The sequence below is a fragment of the Onychostoma macrolepis genome, chromosome 01 (genome assembly GCF_012432095.1).
Source record: "Onychostoma macrolepis isolate SWU-2019 chromosome 01, ASM1243209v1, whole genome shotgun sequence".
NCBI lineage: Eukaryota > Metazoa > Chordata > Actinopteri > Cypriniformes > Cyprinidae > Onychostoma > Onychostoma macrolepis.
The window spans coordinates 41,361,668-41,382,638 of record NC_081155.1 but is presented as its reverse complement, the minus strand read 5'-3'; the positions used below and the strand labels follow the sequence as shown (position 1 = coordinate 41,382,638).

Here is a 20,971-nt window from a genome sequence, read left to right as displayed (position 1 = left end):
GGCATGCTAGCTCTGCCTTGCCCTTAAGCACTCTCATTAAAACCAGAGGGAGTCGTGGCCTGAATATCAATGTGCCGCAGTCCTGCTCGATCTGTGTGAGCGCAGCGCCAGTCATCACGCAACACAGAGCTCACACAACTCTACTTGATTATTGGCCAGTCTACATCACAATAGAGTACCGAGTGACCTGATCCTTCAGAAAACTGACCGTGCTAATTACAGTATCCACAGGTACTATTGTTAAAAGCATAATAAATAACATGCAATCTCCTTAAAACAGTGTAAGGAATTCAAAATTCTTCCTGAATCATTTCGTTTCTTTTCTTATTTTTATAATAGCAGTAGATAATACCAAGTTAAAATACAGCAATATTGCAATGCTAACTGTAGTAGCGATTTCCGTAAGGGGAAGTACAGGCTAGTAATGCCACTTTCAAGTGCACCTAGTAAGGTCTGATTTAAATCGTAAGACACTTCTGAAACTATGGAAGCCCGTGAGATAAATCAAAATCATTACTAAATCATAATTATGAGATAAAAACTTGTCACTTGTCACAAAACTATGAAATACCATGACAATTATGAGATGGAAAGTCAAAATGAGTACATACTAAATCATAATTGAGATTAAAAGTTGAAATTCACATACCAAGTCATAATTTTGAATTTTTGAAATTAACATAAGTCAGGTATGAAATTAAAAGTTATAATTAACTCATAATTCACAAAAAAGTAATAATTATGAGATAAAACCTTGACATTGACATAAGTAAAAAATTATTAAGTCATAATAATGAACTAAGTCAATATTATGAAATACCATGACAGTTATGAGATGAGAAAATCTTAATTTGTACCTACTAAACCATAATTATGAGATTATAAATTGAAATGATCATACCAAATTCAGAATTTTGACATACAAATTGCTGAAATTGACATAAGGCTCTATGAAATAAAGCCATAATTATGACAAGTCAAAATGATAAAAATACATGTCATAATTATGAAATACAAAGTCAAAATTATGAAATTAAAAGTTAAAATCGACAGTCATAATGCAGAAGTCATAATTATGTGGGAAAAAAACCTGACATTGACATAAGTCACTTATGAAATAGTCATAATTATGACAAGTCAAAATTATGAAATACCAAGTCATAATTATGAGATAAAAGTCAAAATTATGAAATTTAAATTTAAAATTGACAGTCATAATTTACTTTTTAATCTCACAATTTTGACCTTTTTATCTCACAATTTCTATTTTTGAATATTTAGACTTTTTATCTTTTAATCACAATTAAGATTTACCAAGGCATGCTTTCGTTTCCTATGTGAAAAAATGAGTTTCCATATAAAACAAAATACAGAAGCAAAATAAATGCATTAAAAATTAGTTGTTCCAGTGGATAAGCACAAGTGAATACATGTGCAACATTTTTACACAAACTAAAGGATTATTTATGTGTGGTATATAAAATAATGCCTTAAAGGTATAGGTCACCTTTAGTTGCTGGTCCCCATTGACTTGTATAGTTCCCCCCCCATACTATGGAAAACAATGGGGACCAGCAACTGAAGGTGAACTATCCCTTTAATTTGGATGTTGACAAATTTTTTTTTAAATAAAATAAAATATAAATCAATGAAATAAAAATATCTTATCAAAATCATTCACTGCCATACACCATAGAGCTGCTTTCTGCCATCTTTGATGTGGATATGACTCTTCCAACCTGCATAACCTAAACGGCACGTATTGAACTGTGGTGGCTACTTTACATGTCATATCTGTCGGTTCTCGACCATAAGCAGCTGCAAACAGGACCAGCCAAAACTCTGGTTAAGCGAGACTAAGCACTAGGTTTGCTAACACTAGTTTGTAATTCAGCCCATGTGTCTTGAAAACCCTGCTGATGACTCAATCTACCTGAGGCCTGAAGCGTTCAGGTGGATTCAATTGTCGTAGTAAATGCGAAACATGCCCTTGGAAGTTGTCAGCATAAGGTTGAGATATGTAGCCCAAGGTAGCATACTAACAGTTTAATACGGTCTAAATTGAGTTTGCAAAGTGAATTAGCATTACTTTGGTTGTTAACCTGAGATTAAGATGGTCTATGTAGCTCTTGGGAGACTTAAAATTCGCAGTGGAAATTACAGGCTAACGTTAAGGGCGAAGACGGTGTGAAATGAGACAAAACGACACGAATGTTGATGAGAATTGTGTGCATGCACTGTAATTACAAATCTAAAACCCAATTATGCCATAATGTAACCTACAATACTGAAGCCATCTTCGTAAAAAGGCTTTGTGCTGCCAGCTCTTGGTTTATCGATTGACTCGAGTTTACTGAGTGTTGCAATTTATCAGTCGAAACCGGAGGCTCATATTTTAGCAGACAAAACCTCAATTTTCACACAGACAGACGGGCTGATCCATGGGAACTGGGGACGTACTGCTAAGCTGATCATTATGTTTGCATATATTAATGCCGGCTTCTCCCCTGCCTGGTTTTTAAGGATCTTTCTAATTAGGTAAAACTGTCAGGAATGGATCTGCCTCTCTCTTTTAAGATTCACCATCTCTGGTTCCTGTCTGATAAATGTTTTTAATGCCTTACAAAAAACATAATGTTTTTTTTTTTTTTTTTTACATTAAATCTTTCCACATACATACTGTACACGACTGTTCAAAAGTTTGAAGTCTGTACGTTTTTGAAAGAAGTCTCTCGTGTTCACCACAGCTGCATTTATTTGATCAAAAATAGTACTATTGTGAAATTTTATTACAATTTAAAAGAACCGTTTTTCTATTTGAATATATTTTAGAATGTAATTTATTCCTGTGATGCAAAGCTGAACTTTCAGCATCATTACTCCAGTCTTCAGCGTCACATGATCCTTCAGAAATCATTAGAATATGCTGATTTGCTGCTCGAGACACATTTCTTCTTATTTTTATCAATACTGAAGACAGTTGTGCTGCTTCATATTTTGTGGAAATGGTGATAGAATAGCAAGTTCCAAACAAAACTGCGATATTTCAATGTGCGTATACCAGTATGAGAACAAGCATTTTCCACTATGCTTCATTAAATGACTTTTAGGCGATTAACTAGGGTAAACAGAGCACAAGAGATTTGAACAAGGAGAAATGAAGGAAAAATAAACAATAAATGAGTTGCATGGTGAGAAAGAGAGGTTTGATGGATTAAACACAGTAACTATAATTAGCCTCAAAAACACAGTATAAGGGGATTATCATGCTAATTCCAAACCAGTGCAAAACTGAATGATTAAGCAAAGCTATATTTCAAATACTCTTGCATCATTAGCAGCAACAGAATTCAAAAAGAATAGAGCTAGTAGATAAACTGAAAAAATGAAGCACAAAACATTGACTGATGAAACAAAATTACAGCCACAATCTAATCGCAAGTCTTCACAAAATCCAGCCAATCTGGCAACACAAAATGACAGAAACTGACAGTACAGCTTAATGTTTTCCTCTAATATCAAATTGATCAGGATGTATGTTTAGTGCTGCATCATATGAACAACCGTAAAAGAAACTGTTGAAGATGTTCAATGAAAAGAGCAGTTTGCTTCAATTTATAAACCAAAATTTGACTCTGACAGGATGAATCGCATTCTCTTTCTCATCATCATTAAAGAGACTCACAAAATGGCAAACCGCTACAGAAAACCAATATGTTCAGACATTGCACTTCTGAAGCAGATATATCAAAACAGTTAAAAGTTGTCAAACATTTTTTCTCCAGTGTCAGTGAGGTGACAAGCACATTTTCTGACACAAGTCTTGTCATTCTGGTTTTTTAAAATCATATATGTGTTATGTTTTACACAGTTGACCAAACTGTAAAGTCTTGTTACAGTTGTTTTGAGTGGCATGTGTCCAAGCTGCAGATGGCGTCTTCCATAAAGCGCACATCAATCAAAACGGCCGGCGATTCGCTGTGAGAATGACACTTTGACTGTCGGTTTGACAGAACGCATCTGTCACCTCCTGCTAGACTGAAGCAACATCTCCGTATCTAATATTCAGATAGATGATGTTTATGGACCTCTCACCATATGATATCCATCAGAGCAAATTCATTTCCACCCATGGCAAGAAAAAAAATGATTTCTGAAGCAAAATTATGTGTGATTTCTTATGTATTAACATAACACACACCAAAACACAAAACCAACACAAATCAATTAAATAAAGAGATTTCAACAAATCTAGTGTTCAACTGTTAGTCATAACTTGCCCGTACATTGCTTTTAGTATCCTTGAGATATTTTTTTACAGTTATACAGCAGTATTTTTTATTAATATTGTGAATTAGTTTTCATTTTTGTATTTTTTTTTTGTTTTATTTTAATTTTTTAAAGATTTAGTAATTTTGTATGCATTTTTTTCATTTTTAGTTGACAAATTTTAGTTATTTTAGTACATTGAGTTAAACTAAACTAAAATGAGATATTTTAATTCTTGCGCATTTAATGTTCATATTATTTTGAGTAATGAAAAGGTTTTTCACGGTTAGTTTTAGTTAACTATAATAACCCTGGCCTTGTATTGTTTGATTTACAGATATGAACTTTGTACATATGGACGTGAATTGAGGAGAGGAGTGCTAATAAGTTTAGAGGTGATTAGTCTTAAGATTTTCACATAGTATGGTTTTAAAAACTGCTATAATAATTCACAGTAAAAAAAAAAAAAAAGTTGATGTTCCTCTATATTTGAGCATGTTGAATCTCCATAAGGGGATTTATTTTTTATTTTTTATTTTTATTCAGAACTTGCTAATAATAAAAAGGCGTGAAAGTAAAGGTTAATGTGATTTGACCACTTCCAGGCCAGGCGTGTCTCTGATGGGAAAGAGGCTGTTAACCTTTACCGTCAGAGCAGCATTCCCTGAGCCCGGGCCTGCTGGAGAGAAGTCCATCAATCACACAGCTGTCTCATAACACCGCTCACAATGAACCAGAGCTGGAGATGGAAGACGAGGAGCAAGTGTCATGGGATACTGCTTGTGGTTTCCAGACTAAACCTTGACAGATTCAATACAACAGTGCGCGCTTAAACTGACACTCTCACTGTCTGTCTAACACACAAATGAACAGTAATGCAGTATGAGAGCAGCTATGAAAAGTGCTTACATATTCTGGACATTCACACTCACAAAACACATCGATTTGTTCACGAAACAACACATCGGTATTAGTAGTGCACTTTTATTATTCTCTTTAATAATATTTTATTTCAAATATTAAATGTTTACATAACTATTTAAAATATAAATAATAAATATTTCAAAATGAATATTAAATACAAAATAATACAATAATGTATATAATATAGAACACAAAAGTAAATATTTATATTTATTTATATATTTATAATTAAATATATATATTTACAATAATGTGTCTATGGAAATAGACAAAAAGCTCATATTACAATATATAATATAATTAATATAATATAATATAATATAATATAATATAATATAATATAATATAATATAATATAATATAATAAATATAATATAATATAATATAATATAATATAATATAATATAATATAATATAATATAATATAATACATTTTAATTGGACTCAAAACAAAATGTTTTTCTATATTATATGTGACCCCGGACCACAAAACTAGTCATAAGGGTCAATTTTTCGAAATTGAGATTAATACATCATGTGAAATCTGAATAAATAAGCTTTCCATTGATGTGTGGTTTGTTCGGATAGGACAATATTTGGCCGAGATATGAAAATCTGGAATCTGAGGGTCAAAAAACTCAAAATACTGAGAAAATCGCCTTTAAAGTTGTCCAAATGAAGTCCTTAGCAATGCATATTACTAATCAGAAATTACATTTATATATATTTACGCTAGGAAATTTACAAAAAAATCTTCATGGAACATGATCTTTACTTAATGTCCTAATGATTTTTGGCATAAAAGAAAAATCAATAATTTTGACCCATACAGTGTATTGTTGGCTATGGCTACAAATATAGGTTACACTTTATTTCGATAGTCCACTTTAGACATTCTACTAAATAGAAGTAACTTTGTAACTACATGTCAACTACATGTCAACTAATTCTCATCAAGTTTCAGCTACATGTCTACTAACTCTCAGTAGGGTAGGTTTAGGGTTAGTAGAATAAGTTGACATATACTTGCAAAGTGTCTCATAGTCAATATGTTGTATGTTGTGGACCCATCAAAATAAAGTGTTAGAAGATATTAAGCAGACAGTCTACTAATACTCTAATGACTGCTAGTCGACATGTAGTTACAAAGTTACTTACTGTTAGTAGAATGTCTAAAGTGGACTATCGAAATAAAGTGTTACCCAAATATACCCCAGCGACTTAAGACTGGTTTTGTGGTCCAGGGTCACATATTGTATCTTACACAGAACTCAAAAGTACGTATTTATAGCTAAATGCCCATACAATGAAAGTAAATGGCGACTGCTGTCAAACAAGATTTTTAAGGCAAAATTAAATCTGTGAATAACTATTTAAAATACAGTCTGTTTGTCACAGAAAGCTATTGTATGAGTTCATATGATGCTTTTTTGCCCTTTTTGGAGCTTGACAGCACCGGGTCCCCATCTTAGAAACCTAAATGCAAGAAGAATGTTTGTCATCATTTTACAAAAGTTTTCTTTATATAAAGTGACTGAGTTTCGGCTTAAAATCGTTAAACGTCTAAGGTTTAAGACCTCTCGTAGACAACTTAGCTTAAGCATTTCATTACGTTCAAAAAAGTTTAAGAGACGCACACCGTGTCGAGACTTGTGAAGTTTGAAGACGAACTTACAAATGAACCCTCACAAACAAACACGCAAAGGAGGGCCTGCCACGAGCGATTAAGTATGCAAAAGCTCATTAATATTCATAAGTCTCTGTGCCTTCTCTGCTAATATGAATATGTGTTTTTAGTCCACAACGTCTGACTGACAGAACACATCGGCATGAATAAATGAGGAAATCACTGCAGAATAGGGTTCAATTTTAGAAACAGATTTCAGTAATTAGCCTCTCGCGGGCTGCACTGAGCGATTGTGTTAACAGCTTCATATGTTCCCTCTCAGACGGGAAATAAAACGTGATGTGTCCATCCTGCAACCCGCTGAAGCATGTGTGCCATGCTAAATATAAGCTAGAATTCAAGATGTCAATAAACAGATATGGAATCCATTATAAACGGCATTGTGTGATTATATGTGCTCCAAATGTCATAACCATGCACTTTGCGTGAAGGCATATTGTGTGTGTGAAGACAGATAAACACAGTAGCTACTATTAACTACTTACAACACACATATTTTGTCTGCAAATCTTCTTAAAGGTGAAGTTTGTAATTTTTTTTTATGCCAAGATAAATTCTGTGAACCCAGTTTATTGTTCATCGACTACGGTAAGTACACTATTAATGGGTTTATCTTCCCCAAAAGTGTAAACATTGATCCTTTGAGGCACAATCAATACATTTAGAGCGGTCCGCTCAGAACTGTCAATCATTCCCGCTCAACCAATAGCGGGGGTTTGGGGCGTGGCTACTGTAGCAGGCTGAGTCAGAGGGTGTTTAGATGTTGAGAGGCCATTGCTGTTACATGGGAAAAGAGAATTAGAAGACAAAATTAGAAGTATTGCCAAAATACGCAGAGACCGATAACAGGGTAAAACATAAGAGTGGCAGTGCTTTTGCAAGATGGAGGAATTTGATGGAATGTTTAGGTTTCAATGAAAATGCTGAACTTGTGCAGTTTCTTCTCAACAGGTAACAACACTAACATTTTTGCCACACGTTTATTTATGTTTATTCACTTCATTTCTGTCAGGGTAATCAAAACAGTTTCAATTACTACTTGTGTCAACGAAAATTAAATGAGACAATAAAATGAGAAACTAAGACACCTTAGTTACCGCCTTAGCAATACACTCTTAAAAATAAAGGCGCTTCACGATGCCATAGAAGAACCTTTTTGTCTAAATGGTTCCATGAAGAACCTTTAACATCTGAAGAACCTTTCTGTTTCACAAAAGGTTCTTTGCGGCGAAAGAAGGTTCTTCAGATTATAAAAAGGTAAGAAAGAGATGGTTCTTTAAAGAACCTTTGACTGAATGTTTTCAGGCCAAATCTTACCCCATCAAGGTGAGTTTTACACGGGTAAATACCACTAAAACTTCCTTCAGGAAATGTAAAATCTAATGTATGTGCTAAAATATTGCAGCACTTTAGAAACCTGAAGACATTTCTGTGTTAGATTGTCAGTCGCTAATACTTGTTTTCACAAGGTGGTAAGTATTAGCTGTTTTATAGGCCGTGTAACTCTAAGTCACTGTAATTGAAGCCATGGTTGAATGTTTCTCTATGGAGTCGTAAAAAACTGTGCACAGCACAAGCTACTCGACACGGCTGCCATTACTATACAGAATCACCCAAGTGATCTTTGAAAGAATCGAAAGCAAACTAAATGTAATTTAAATAATGTATAACTTTTGCAAAAAAGTTACAACTTCAATAACGCAAAACTGTAGGAGGAACAACATTCACAACATGTCAAGAGCGCAGCAGGAGAGCGCTGACTTTCTTTAAAATCATCCAGGGATTAAACAGAGCCAAATGCTAAATTTAAGTAAATTAAAGAATCATCTCCATTTCAGATTACTGTCAAAGCCATCTGCTCACTCATAAACAAACACTATGAGCGTGTTTATAGTACGTGTCTAACTGCTGTTGGCTTAGGAATGCAAGATGAGGGTTGGTGTGTAATCTCGATGTGCAACACGACTCTTGTATGATGCATTCTGGGTAGTGGAAGTACAGGCGTGCTAATTGGCTTGATGCCGCTTTGGATTTGTTGGTTCAGATTTGGAACGTTACACAGAATTGAGGTGGACGGATCGGAAAGCATCAGACGTGTGTTTTATATCAGAGCGGAGTGAGGAAGAGTATGACACACCAGAGAATGGTGTCAAAATGTGGGTTCAGTGTCAAAACAACCACATGTGAGGGTTTTATTCATTTGATGATTGTGTGAGGCTGAATTTGCATGTTTAAAAGGATGAATTCTGTAGAGCATGTTTTTATGTGACTTTCAGCTACAATATGTAGTTAAAAATCTCACTAAACATATATAAATGTATATAAACTAAACATATAAATATGTGTATATATATATATATATATATATATATATACACACACACACACACACACACACACACACACACACACACACACACATATATACATACATACATACATACACATATACATACATATATATGCATATATGTATGCAACTTGTTCAGTAAACCACTGTTTATTAAACAAAATAAATAAAATAAATAAAATAAATATATATATATATATATATATATATATATATATATATATTTATTTATTTATTTTTGTTCCTTTGTTGTATATATCCTTTATATATATATATATTTTTTTATTTTTTATTTTTTTTAATAAACAGTGGTTTACTGAACAAGTTGCTCTTCTTTAAATGCATTCAGTTATAGTTAAAATTTTATTTGTGATTATGCTTAAAGCTATAGGGATCCCTCTTACATTATAAGGTTACAACTAGGCCTAACAACTTAACCCAAACTTAAATTTAATTACTATTTATTTTTAAATATATGATCAACACTCAACTTTAAAAAAAAAAATAAATAAATTGTATGCAAACATGTAAACTGCACATAATGCAGTTTAATGCAGACGCAGGAACCGGAGCTGATCGCGGCCGCTCGAGTCAATGCTTGTGTTGGGTTTATACCAGCACGTTTCTGAACCGCCCCAGAAGCGGCTCTCCAAGGCGTTTATACAGCGATCTGTCATGCCACAAAGACTGTCAAAACGGCATTTATTATTTGAATTTCCTGAAAAAAAAAAAATAAATAAAATAAAATACTGTACTCGTTCAGTACGCATACGTGTACCGTTAAACCCCTAATATATATATTAGTGCTGTCAATCGATTAAAATTTAATCGCGTTAATCACAGTCATGGACTGTGATTAATCATGATTAATCACAAATTTAAAATACTAGGATTTACCTGTAAATGTGTTGAAATAAAGAAGTGCGTGACAAACTAGTTTAAGGAAACAGAACCTTTCACACTTCCGTCAGGTATGAGACATAATCCTTATTATTCTTTTATCATTATTCTTTCGTTTTTATTAAGCCATTATCAGCCTTTAAACTGGCAATAAAACGTTTACCAAGCCACGTCACTTCAATCCCAGTATACATTTACCCAACTATTATCAAAAGTATTTCTAAATAAATACAACAAAACATTTTCTTGCAACCTTACGTGAAGTATTATGACAAAATGCATTATGAAGAAGAATTGGACCTGTTCTGCAGCTGCATTAGAGCTAATATTAGCATCATGCTTCACAAGACAATTTATGAAATTAATAATACACTTTTACTCAGAACTCACTTCAAACCACCATCGAGTGTTTGTAATAACTTCCTTTTGCGATCACATGTGGAATTTGGTCGTTTACTGTTGTTAAAACATGCTATTTATAGCCTTTTATATCACTGCACAAATGAGCATTTCAGATGTACACATTAATCTAAGAAAAATCACATACAGACCATATCCTATCGTAATCGTGTGTTTATTATCTTATATAATCTATAGTGGCTGTTGTCATGTTTATTTCTGCTGTGTAAAAGCCTTAACATGTATGCTCTGCTGAAACTCACGTTGTTTGATGTTACAACCGCCTCTCCATTCTTAAGTTGTCAGGGATACATTCCAAGTATAATACACATTAGTAAAAGGATCTTTTTAATTTTTATTTGCCTATATACACTTTGGGCCACCGCGGTACATTAAAAAAGTAGCCTGCCACGGCTCTGTAATTTTTCCCGCGACTATTTTCAAAATAGCCCACTTGTGCCGTTACCCTGGCAACACTGGTTCGCTGAACCCTCATCACACAATGATAGATAACCTTCCACACTGCGATGACGGGAAGAAGTTGGGGTCAAACCTTATCAAACGATTAATCTGCACTAAAAAAATATTAACGCGTTAAATTTTTTTGATTAATCAAAAATGCGTTGCGTTAACACCCCTAATATATATATATATATATATATATATATATATATATATTAGATGTAATGTAGGGCTGATATATATTATTTTATGTATATGTTTTTATATACACACACATTTTATATATAAATAAAATTTCTAATCCTATTTACTATAATTAAAATAACGTATTATTAAAAATACTATTTTAGTGCAAATTCTTGACATTCCTGGCCCATTTTACATCTGCTGGGTGAAAATTGTATATCTGTTATATGTTAGATATATTGAGACCTCCTTTATTATACACTTATCCCTATCAGAAACTCAAATAATACAGAAAGCTTTAATCATTGTTTCACTGACGCCTTGCTTATGCAGTAAAATGCCTCTAATTGTGAAAACACTGAAAGACAAGTGAATCGAAAGATATCACGGCAGGCAGCCAAAACACGAAGCTCCAAAAATCTGACACACTATTGTTTTCATGTTGAAAGTAGCCCACAAATCCATCTGTAACTGCGGCCCATACAAACAGCACATCTGTCTTCAAAACCACACGATAAACACAACATTTTCACCCCTAAAAGGGAAGAAATGAAAATCACCCATTTGTTCTGCTGCAAAGTTGAAAAACGAACCATGAATCACGCTCACATGTTTATAATTTGCCTTTTTCTTTTTTTAAGATGATGAAAAGCACCCGTGAAGACTTTACAATTAGATTAAATTGCACCATAACACAATGGCTAATTAAGCCATTTTTCAAATTCAATAAGGAAGCAGATTGGGAAGCAGAGATGTGATACGAGTTGTCTGGCTAAACCCCTCAATGAATACGTCCAAGCTGTTCGGCTGACTGCTATTTGGCCACGAGTTTGAATTTCTGGGAATTTCATCAGCGTTACAGAGAGGGGAACAGTAAAACCCTTTCACGTGACTGCCGATTTCAACGCGTCTCTCAACACCACTGTCGCGCCACTTTGACTGCCGCTTGAAAAGCGTTACAGTCACGGAAGGACAATTTTACAATGTAGCTATGTAGTGTAGACAGTAAGTGGTGAAAACAAACCAAAGCGGTAACGTTTTAACTAAAAACAAAACAATGTCCTTGATTTTCATCCATTCTCGTGCTTGTCGCCCATTTTACACGATTCAAATGATTACCAATGGATAAGATCAAGTCACAACTTGCACTTTAACATCCTATTTCACTCAGAAACATGTCATTATAGAAGTCAAATGGTTTGTGCATACAATTTCCCGTCGACTTTGTAAGCTAGCAGTGACAAAATGTTGACATTTTCCAAAGCTAGCAAAGACAAAATCACAAAAAAACTGATTAAAATGAAGGTTTCCATGCAAATACAGGGATCTACAGATCAACTCATAGTCAAAGCTGGAAAAACAAGGGTCAGTCCTCACAGAGGAGACGCAGAAGCTCTATTTTATAGTTCAGAGACACATACGCTGTCATTCAATCGTCTTTCATCTCATATGAAAAGAGTTCTCATGTCCGCCAAGAGGAAAAGAGATTATGCACGAAGCCCAAATATAAAACCGTCAAACACATGCCTGTCGATCTCAATTAAAGACGTGGATATCACTGTATGTCTGTCATCTTATCAGTCTCTGTCTATATTTATAAAATCACACAAAGATAGCATATAGTTAGTTCACTTTTCTTGTCCTCAATTACCATGGTGCTGTAATTATAGGAAGGCCTCCATGTGCAGCTGCGTCATGCAGTACCATCATTCACCTCCTCGAAAACTCTGAATATATCAATGGATCAGCATTAATTTAGTTCTACATGACAATTTTCTAACTTCTTTTGGACTATTAAGATTAAACATCAGATTGCTTCATTTCAAAATGCTCCTTTAAGAGCTGCAAAACAGCTCCCGAACATTTTACGGGAAATCATTTGGCACAAACCACTGTATTTCTCGTGAAGAACTGCATTTCTTTTTATGCTTGTTTGAAACTGTGATGTGTGTGTATTTCTGGCTTTCAGACTCATACCTCAACAATCCAAATCCTTTTTTCTTTGTCTTTTTCTCAGGGTCTTCGGGCTCGTCCTTCTTTTTGCTCTTTTTCTCTTTCTTCTTTTTGGTTTTCTTTTTCTTTACCTTCTTCTCCTCATCCAGATCCTGTCGAGAGGAGCCGCTAGCAGGCGTGTCTCTTCCGGAGTCTTCCTCAGAGTCCTCTGTTGGTGAAGAACAAAGACCCAGTCGTGAGCAAACACCTAATGAGATCTAATCATAAGAAATCAAACAACAATCCACAAAACAGACTCCCGTTTGTCAGTAAATAATGAAGAAATTCTTTGTTTACGGTATTTTTACCTGTAAATCAAATCCAGATGGGAATTTTAGCAAAAGGTATATGCATTAAAAAAAAATAATAATAATAAAAAAATCACACATTTGAACATTTTGGAAAAAAAAAAAAAGAATAATATAAAAGCAAATATTTAAAAATTCACAATTAAGATCAATCAGTCCTACATAGATAAATGAATAAGATAAAAAATTTAAATTAGAAATTTATTATTTTCAAAGTCCGTACTAAAAGTAATGAGTGTTAAAAGGAACACAATGTCATATTTCACCACAAAATAATAATTATAATAAAAATAAATTACATTTACAACCATTTTGTAATGCATTTTGCAAAAGAAAAAAAAACATTACTGTAATGTAGGGGAAAACACATTATTTAATTATATAATTCATATTTAAAGTTTAGAATTATTCTATTAATCTGTCATTTTTTATGTTAAGTATTTACACATTGTGGCAGTATTTATACATTTTATTTGCATCCTTAACGCACCAGCAAATATCATTTTCTTTTCGCAAAACATTTATTTTATTTTATTTTTGATTTTATAAGTTTACTTTAGGTGTGACACGTGCGTGTTTTGGTGTGCATGGGTTGTTACTGAGTTGATATCCACAGACCTCCATTCATTAACCACCTCTGCTAAACGTGCAGAAAGCTTAACATTAATTCATGACACCTTATAGGCTCTAATCAAAGGCATCTCTGGCTAGTGCTGAAGTTCTGTCCCTATTTCTCATTTAGAAGAGGTCTTTAGTGTCAATGAGAAAGAGCAGGGGTGATACGTGCCCTTGAATGTGCTGACTTGATGCTGGAGGTTCACACAAAAATCAGTGATACTTGTATTTGCTGATTCACTCCTCACTGGCTCACGAAGCTCAGTGAGACGGAGAGTCAAATCCATCTCTCAAATGAGCTACTAAAAGTGAAGGAGCTTCACTGGCACCCAACCGTTCTGAGATATCGCTCTGAACTTTAGAAGACATTTAAAGTCAACATGAAACCGCATTTGCAACCCATTTCACTTCCATAATGTGACATTTCAAAAAAAAAAAAAAAAAAAACTCAACAGGTCAAGTTATATTCTTTTTATTTATTTTTTTTGGTATTCTGTACAATAATAAATTGTTCACGATCAAAAAAAAGTGAGAGTGAATTTCAATTTCATGTTGACTTTAACTTTCAAAATGCACCAGCACATATAATGAGGAAAAATGCATGTTAAGACTTACAGTGGTATGCCAAAGTTTGGGCACCCCTGTAAAGTTTCATGATTTTCCTTTATAAATCATTGGTTGTCTGGATAAGAAATTTCAGTTAAATATATGATATAGGAGACAAACACAGTGATATTTGAGAAGTGAAATAAAGTTTATATAATTTATGGAAAGTGTGCAAGAATTATTTAAACAAAATTAGGCATGTGCATAAATTTAGGCACCCTTGTCATTTTATTGATTTCAATACCTTTAGCACTGATTATTAGAACTCAAAATTGGTTTGGTAACCTCAGTGACCCTTAACCTCCATACACAGGTGAATCCAATCATGAGAAAGTATTTAAAGGAGGCCAATTGTAAGTGTTTCTCCTCTTTGCATCTTCTCTAAAAAGTGGCAACATGGGAGCCTCAAAACAACTCTCAGATGACCTGAAAACAATGATTGTTGAACATCATGGTTTAGGGGAAGGATACAGAAAGCTGTCTCAGAGATTTAAGCTCTCAGTTTCAACTGTGAGGAACATTGTGAGGAATTGGAAGACCAGAGGCACAGTTCTAGTTAAGGCCCGAAGTGGCAGACCAAGAAAAATCTCAGATAAGCAGAGGAGCAGGATGGTGAGAACAGTCACAGTCAACCCACAGACCAGCTCCAAAGACCTACAACATCATCTTGCTGCAGATGGTGTCACTGTGCATCGTTCAACTATTCAGCGCACTTTACACAAGGAGATGCTGTATGGACGAGTAATGCGGAAAAAGCCTTTTCTCTGCACACGCCACAAACGGTGTCGCTTGAGGTATGCTAAAGCACATTTGGACAAGCCAGCTTAATTTTGGAATAAGGTGCTGTGGACTGATGAAACTAAAATAGAGTTATTTGGGCAAAACAAGGGGCGTTATGCATGGCCGAAAAACACTTGCTACCTACGGTAAAATTTGGTGGCGGTTCCATCATGCCGTGGGGCTGTGTGGCCAGTGCAGGGACTGGGAATCTTGTTAAAGTTGAGGGTCGCATGGATTCCACTCAATATCAGCAGATTCTGGAGAACAATGTCCAGGAATCAGTGACAAAGTTGAAGTTGCGCCGGGGCTGGATCTTTCAACAAGACAACGACCCTAAACACTGCTCAAAATCTACTAAGGCATTCATGCAGAGGAACAAGTACAACGTTCTGGAATGGCCATCTCAGTCCCCAGACCTGAATATTATAGAAAATTTGTGGTGTGATTTTAAAGCGGGCTGTCCATGCTCGGAAACCATCAAACCTGACTGAACTGGAGATGTTTTGTAAAGAAGAATGGTCCAAAATACCTTCTGCCAGAATCCAGACTCTAATTGGAAGCTATAGAAAGCGTTTAGAGGCTGTTATTTCTGCAAAAGGAGGATGCACAAAATATTGAGTTAATTTTTCTTTTGTGGTGACTACATTTATGCACATGCCTAATTTTGTTTAAATAATTCTTGCACACTTTCCATAAATCATATAAACTTTATTTCACTTCTCAAATATCACTGTGTTTGTCTCCTATATGATATATTTAACTGAAATTTCTTATCCAGACAACCAATGATTTATAAAGGAAAATCATGAAACTTTACAGGGGTGCCCAAACTTTGGCATACCACTGTATAAGCTTTTGGGGTATTTTGAAGAGAGTAATGAATGTGAAAGGCCCAGATGCACTTTTGGCGAAGCGAGTGGTATGCAGATGTAACTGTTAGCACATGTTTGGCAAAACTCATGACAATCTCGCTACTGTGCTCAGCAACATGCATTTACTGCTATGCAGCACATGCCCACTTCTCATTAATGTACTTTGGCTGTGGTGAGCAATAACTGCAGAAAACCACTGAAGGCCTTCTGTTTAAATTAAAACACATTTATAGAATAACACTGACAATATACATTATATACAGTGGTGTGAAAAAGAGTTGGCCCCCTTCCTGATTTTTTATTTTTTTGCATGTTTGTCACACTTCAATGTTTCAGATCATCAAACAAATTTAAATATTAAAAGATAACACAAGTAAACACAACATGCAGTTTTTAAATGAAGTTTTTTATTACGAAGGGAAAACAAAATGGCCCTGTGTGAAAAAGTGCTTGCTCCCTAAACCTAATAACTGGCTGTGCCACCCTTAGCAGCAACAACTGCAATCAAGTGTTTGCGATAACTGGCAATGAGTCTGTTACAGCGCTGTGGAGGAATTTTGGCCCACTCTTCTTTGCAGAATTGTTTTAATTCAGTCACACTGGACGGTTTTCGAGCATGAATGGACTGTTTAAGGTCATGCCACAGCATTTCAATTGGATTCAAGTCCAGACTTTGATTTGGCCACTCCAAAACTCCTTAATTTTGTTTTTCTTCAGCCATTCAGAGGTGGACTTGCTGGTGTGTTTTGGATCATTGTCCTGCTGCAGAACACAAGTTTGCTTCAGCTTGAGGTCACGAACAGGTGGCCAAACATTTTCCTTCAGGATTTTCTGATAGAGTGCAGAATTCATGGTTCCATCAATTATGGCAAGTCATCCAGGTTCTGAAGCTGCAAAGCAGCCTCAGACCATCACACTACCACCACCATGTTTGACTGTTGGTATGATGTTCTTTTTATGAAATGCTGTGTTGGTTTTACGCCAGATGTAACGGGACACACACCTTCCAAAAAGTTCAACTTTTGTCGCATCAGTCCACAGAATATTTGCCCAAAAGTCTTGGGGATAATCAAGATATTTTTTGGCAAATGTGAGACGAGCCTTTGTGTTCTTTTTAGTCAGCAATGGCTTTTGCCTTGGAACTCTCCCATGGATGCAGTTTTTGCCCAGTCTCTTTCTTATTGTTGAATCATGAACACAGTTCTTTAGATGTTGTTCTGGGTTCTTTTATGACCTCCTGGATGAGTCGTCTTTGTGCTGTTGGAGTAATTTTGGTAGGCCGGCCACTCCTGGGAAGGTTCACCACTGTTTCAAGTTTTCTCCATTTGTGGATAATGGCTCTGACCATGGTTTGCTGGAGTCCCAATGCCTTAGAATTGGCTTTATAACCCTTTCCAGACTGATACATGTAAACTATTGTGTTTCTCATCTGTTTATGAATTTCTTAAGATCGCGGAATGATGTGTTGCTCTTTAAGCATGCTTCAATTTGTCAGACAGGTTCTGTTTAAGTGATTTCTTGATTCAACAGGTCTGGCAGTAATCAGGCCTGGGTTTGGCTAGTGAAATTTAACTCGGCTTTCTAAAATAATGTGGTTAATCACAGTTCTTTCATGACTTAATAGGAGGGGGCAATCACTTTTTCACACAGGGCCATGTGGGTTTGGATTTTGTTTTCCTTCATAATAAAAACTTCATTTAAAAACTGCATGTTGTGTTTACTTGTGCTATCTTTGATTAATATTTAAATTTGTTTGATGATCTGAAACATTAAAGTGTGACAAACATGCAAAAAAAAAAAAAAAAATCAGGAAGGGGCCAACACTTTTCACACCACTGTATATATATATATATATATATATATATATATATATATATATATATATATATATATATATATATATATATATATATATATATATATGACAATATATATTATAGACAATAAAAGAGTTGTTATGCATTAGACATAATAAAAAACTGATACATTGGTGCACTAATAAAAATAAATTTCACACATTTCTTGTTGGTTGTCATGATCAGTTAATAAACTAATTAAACTCTTAAATTCATAAATAGCTTAACAGTAGATTTATAAATGTATTAAAACTGTATTAATAAATTAATGCATGTATACTTTAATTTAATTTAATTTAAATAAATAAGAATAAAATATTAATAAATTAATACATTATTTAAAAAAAAAAAAAATATATATATATATATATATATATATATATATATATATATATATATATATATATATACACACACACACACACACACACACACACACACACATATTTATTTTTGGAATAATTCAGACAAGGTAGAATTCGAACATTTAAATACATATAAATTAATCATATTTATTTGTTATTTAAATATAATTATTAACGTTATATTAACCTTAAAATCACATTATTAATTTTTTTTATTTTTTTTAATTCTGCTCAGTATTGTTCTTGTCAAATAAAACTATAACTAACAGACAATTTTCTCACCAAAATAATTTAATTTAATTTAATTTAGAACTATTGTCTTGGCAACTAACTGAAATAAAGTTTTAAATAAAGTACTTGAAACTACTAAATCTAAAACTGAACTAAAATACAAATATATAAAAACAAAACCTACTAAAATGAGAAAAGCTGAAAGCTGAAAATATCAAAATAAAAGCTAATTCAAACTAATAATAAATACTATAATAGTATATAAATAATACAATTACAGTGAATCTGCCTAGTCTCAATTATACCAATTATTTAAAAAAAAAAAAAAAAAAGTTATAATAATTTCTAATAAATGTTTAACTATTTAATGTTGTATTTACATATTTTACCTTTTTTTAGTTGCATAACACTTTCAATGGTTTTAAGGTTTTCTCTGAACTCACCGTCCTCAGGTTCAGAAGGCCTGTCGTAGGACTTGTCGATGGCGTATCGGAAGCTGAGGTTGCATCCTCTGCCTCTCACCATGTGCGCGCGTGGACGATGGAAGGGCACCTCGTCCTTACCGACCTCCTCCATCGCTGTCTGGAGACTCTCCAGAGAACTGGACTTCTGCAGACCTAACCTGGGTCCCAGTGCTGTCCCATTAGAGGAGAGGGGTTCTGAGACAGGGACATGGTGGGATGTCAGTAATGGGAGGGTGGAGGATGGAAATGAAAGGTGAAGCTTTGAAAATCAGGTCAAGATTAGAAACCGTGTATAGAGTCCTGCTGAAAAGACCAGCACCATCAAATAATATGAAATGGCAAATCAGGACTAACCAGCTTGGACCATCAAGAAGATTCCCACTGGTCTGAGCTGATCTTTTCAACAGGGTGGTCACAAGTTGTGAATTGAAAATTCAACAGATATGTGGTGAGCTGAGCTGAAAGTCTAATGGATTTGGACGCATTCAAAGAACAGACAGAGATGAAATACGTAAAGACGGCTGTAGGACAGAGGGTGGATGATGAAATCTCAAGGTGAGGGTGAAAGAGCATCACGGAATAAATGAGGCGTTGCAAACGCAGACCAGACGTGCAGGAATACTAAACAGAAAAGTAGTAGTAGAAGTAGTCCAGGGATGAGGAGCATTAAATGAAGTACTGAGAGATGAAGAACAACTGTGATTCCGTAAGCAATGCAAACCACTGAGAACAACAACACCAGGAGCAGGAGGAGAAGGTGAGGGATTACAAGCAGCACAAACAAGAGAAGAAAATGGAGGAATAGAACAAATCCAAGGGCTCCAAACACTGAAAGGGCAAAAGAAAGTTGGGGAAAAGAAGAAAAAAAGAAGTGCTTGGTGCTTGAGAGGTAAAAAGTGGCATGCAGGAAAGAGCACATCATGATTTAAAAGGATGCTTCGGCCAAACACTAAAACTCTGTCATCGTTCACTCACTTTCATGTCGCGCCAATGAACACAAATGGAGAAGTTTTCAAATTTCCCCTTTTATGTTTTCCAAAAATTGGGTTTGGAAAGACATGAGGTTAAGTAAACGATGACAAAGTTTTCATGTTTGGCTCAAGTATCTCTTTAAGAAATACTCTGGTTCCCAAACCAGCAGTGAAAACACGCATACAAAAGAATAAATCAATAATCCAATGAAGGACACACGTCGTTTTACTACAGCTAAATAGAGTTTCTAGGCACAAATCCAAGTCGGACTGTGGAAAAATCACTTTTACAAACCATCAGCAACAGCAAAATGATAAAAGACACCAATGTTTTTTATAAATAGTGGAAAAACAGTGGAAATGTCACAAAACTGTGAGACAGCTGTAATCTTTGAAAAATATTTGTTCATTTCACTATTTTTATATTTTCTAAATATTACAATGTAATAAAATGAAATAAAATGTAAACCGTTTTAAATGTTCTATATAATATTTATTGTCAATCTACACTCTATAAAAAAATATATATATCTGCAACATAGCAAAAATGAAGGATGATGATGGCATCAGTATTAATGTGGCTTTAAAATTACAAAAAGAAAGCTCAAATCTGGTATTTTTCATAAAAGCCAATCCCTGGTACAAAGAAGAAGAAAAAAATCCAGTTGAATGAAATGCCTATATACTACATTTTAAAATTTTGGGGTCTGCAAGAAAAAAAGTCTCTTCTGTTC

At 34.4% G+C, this 20,971-nt stretch overlaps 1 protein-coding gene across 1 annotated transcript in view; it reads right to left on the bottom strand.

The window, feature by feature from the left end:
* pard3ba (par-3 family cell polarity regulator beta a) overlaps window positions 1-20,971 on the bottom strand; it is a 187,171-nt gene that overhangs the window by 43,967 nt on the left and 122,233 nt on the right. Inside the window, 2 exon segments of the mRNA XM_058773173.1 lie at window positions 13,155-13,338; window positions 19,246-19,461. Of these exon segments, the coding sequence (XP_058629156.1) occupies window positions 13,155-13,338; window positions 19,246-19,461 (400 nt within the window).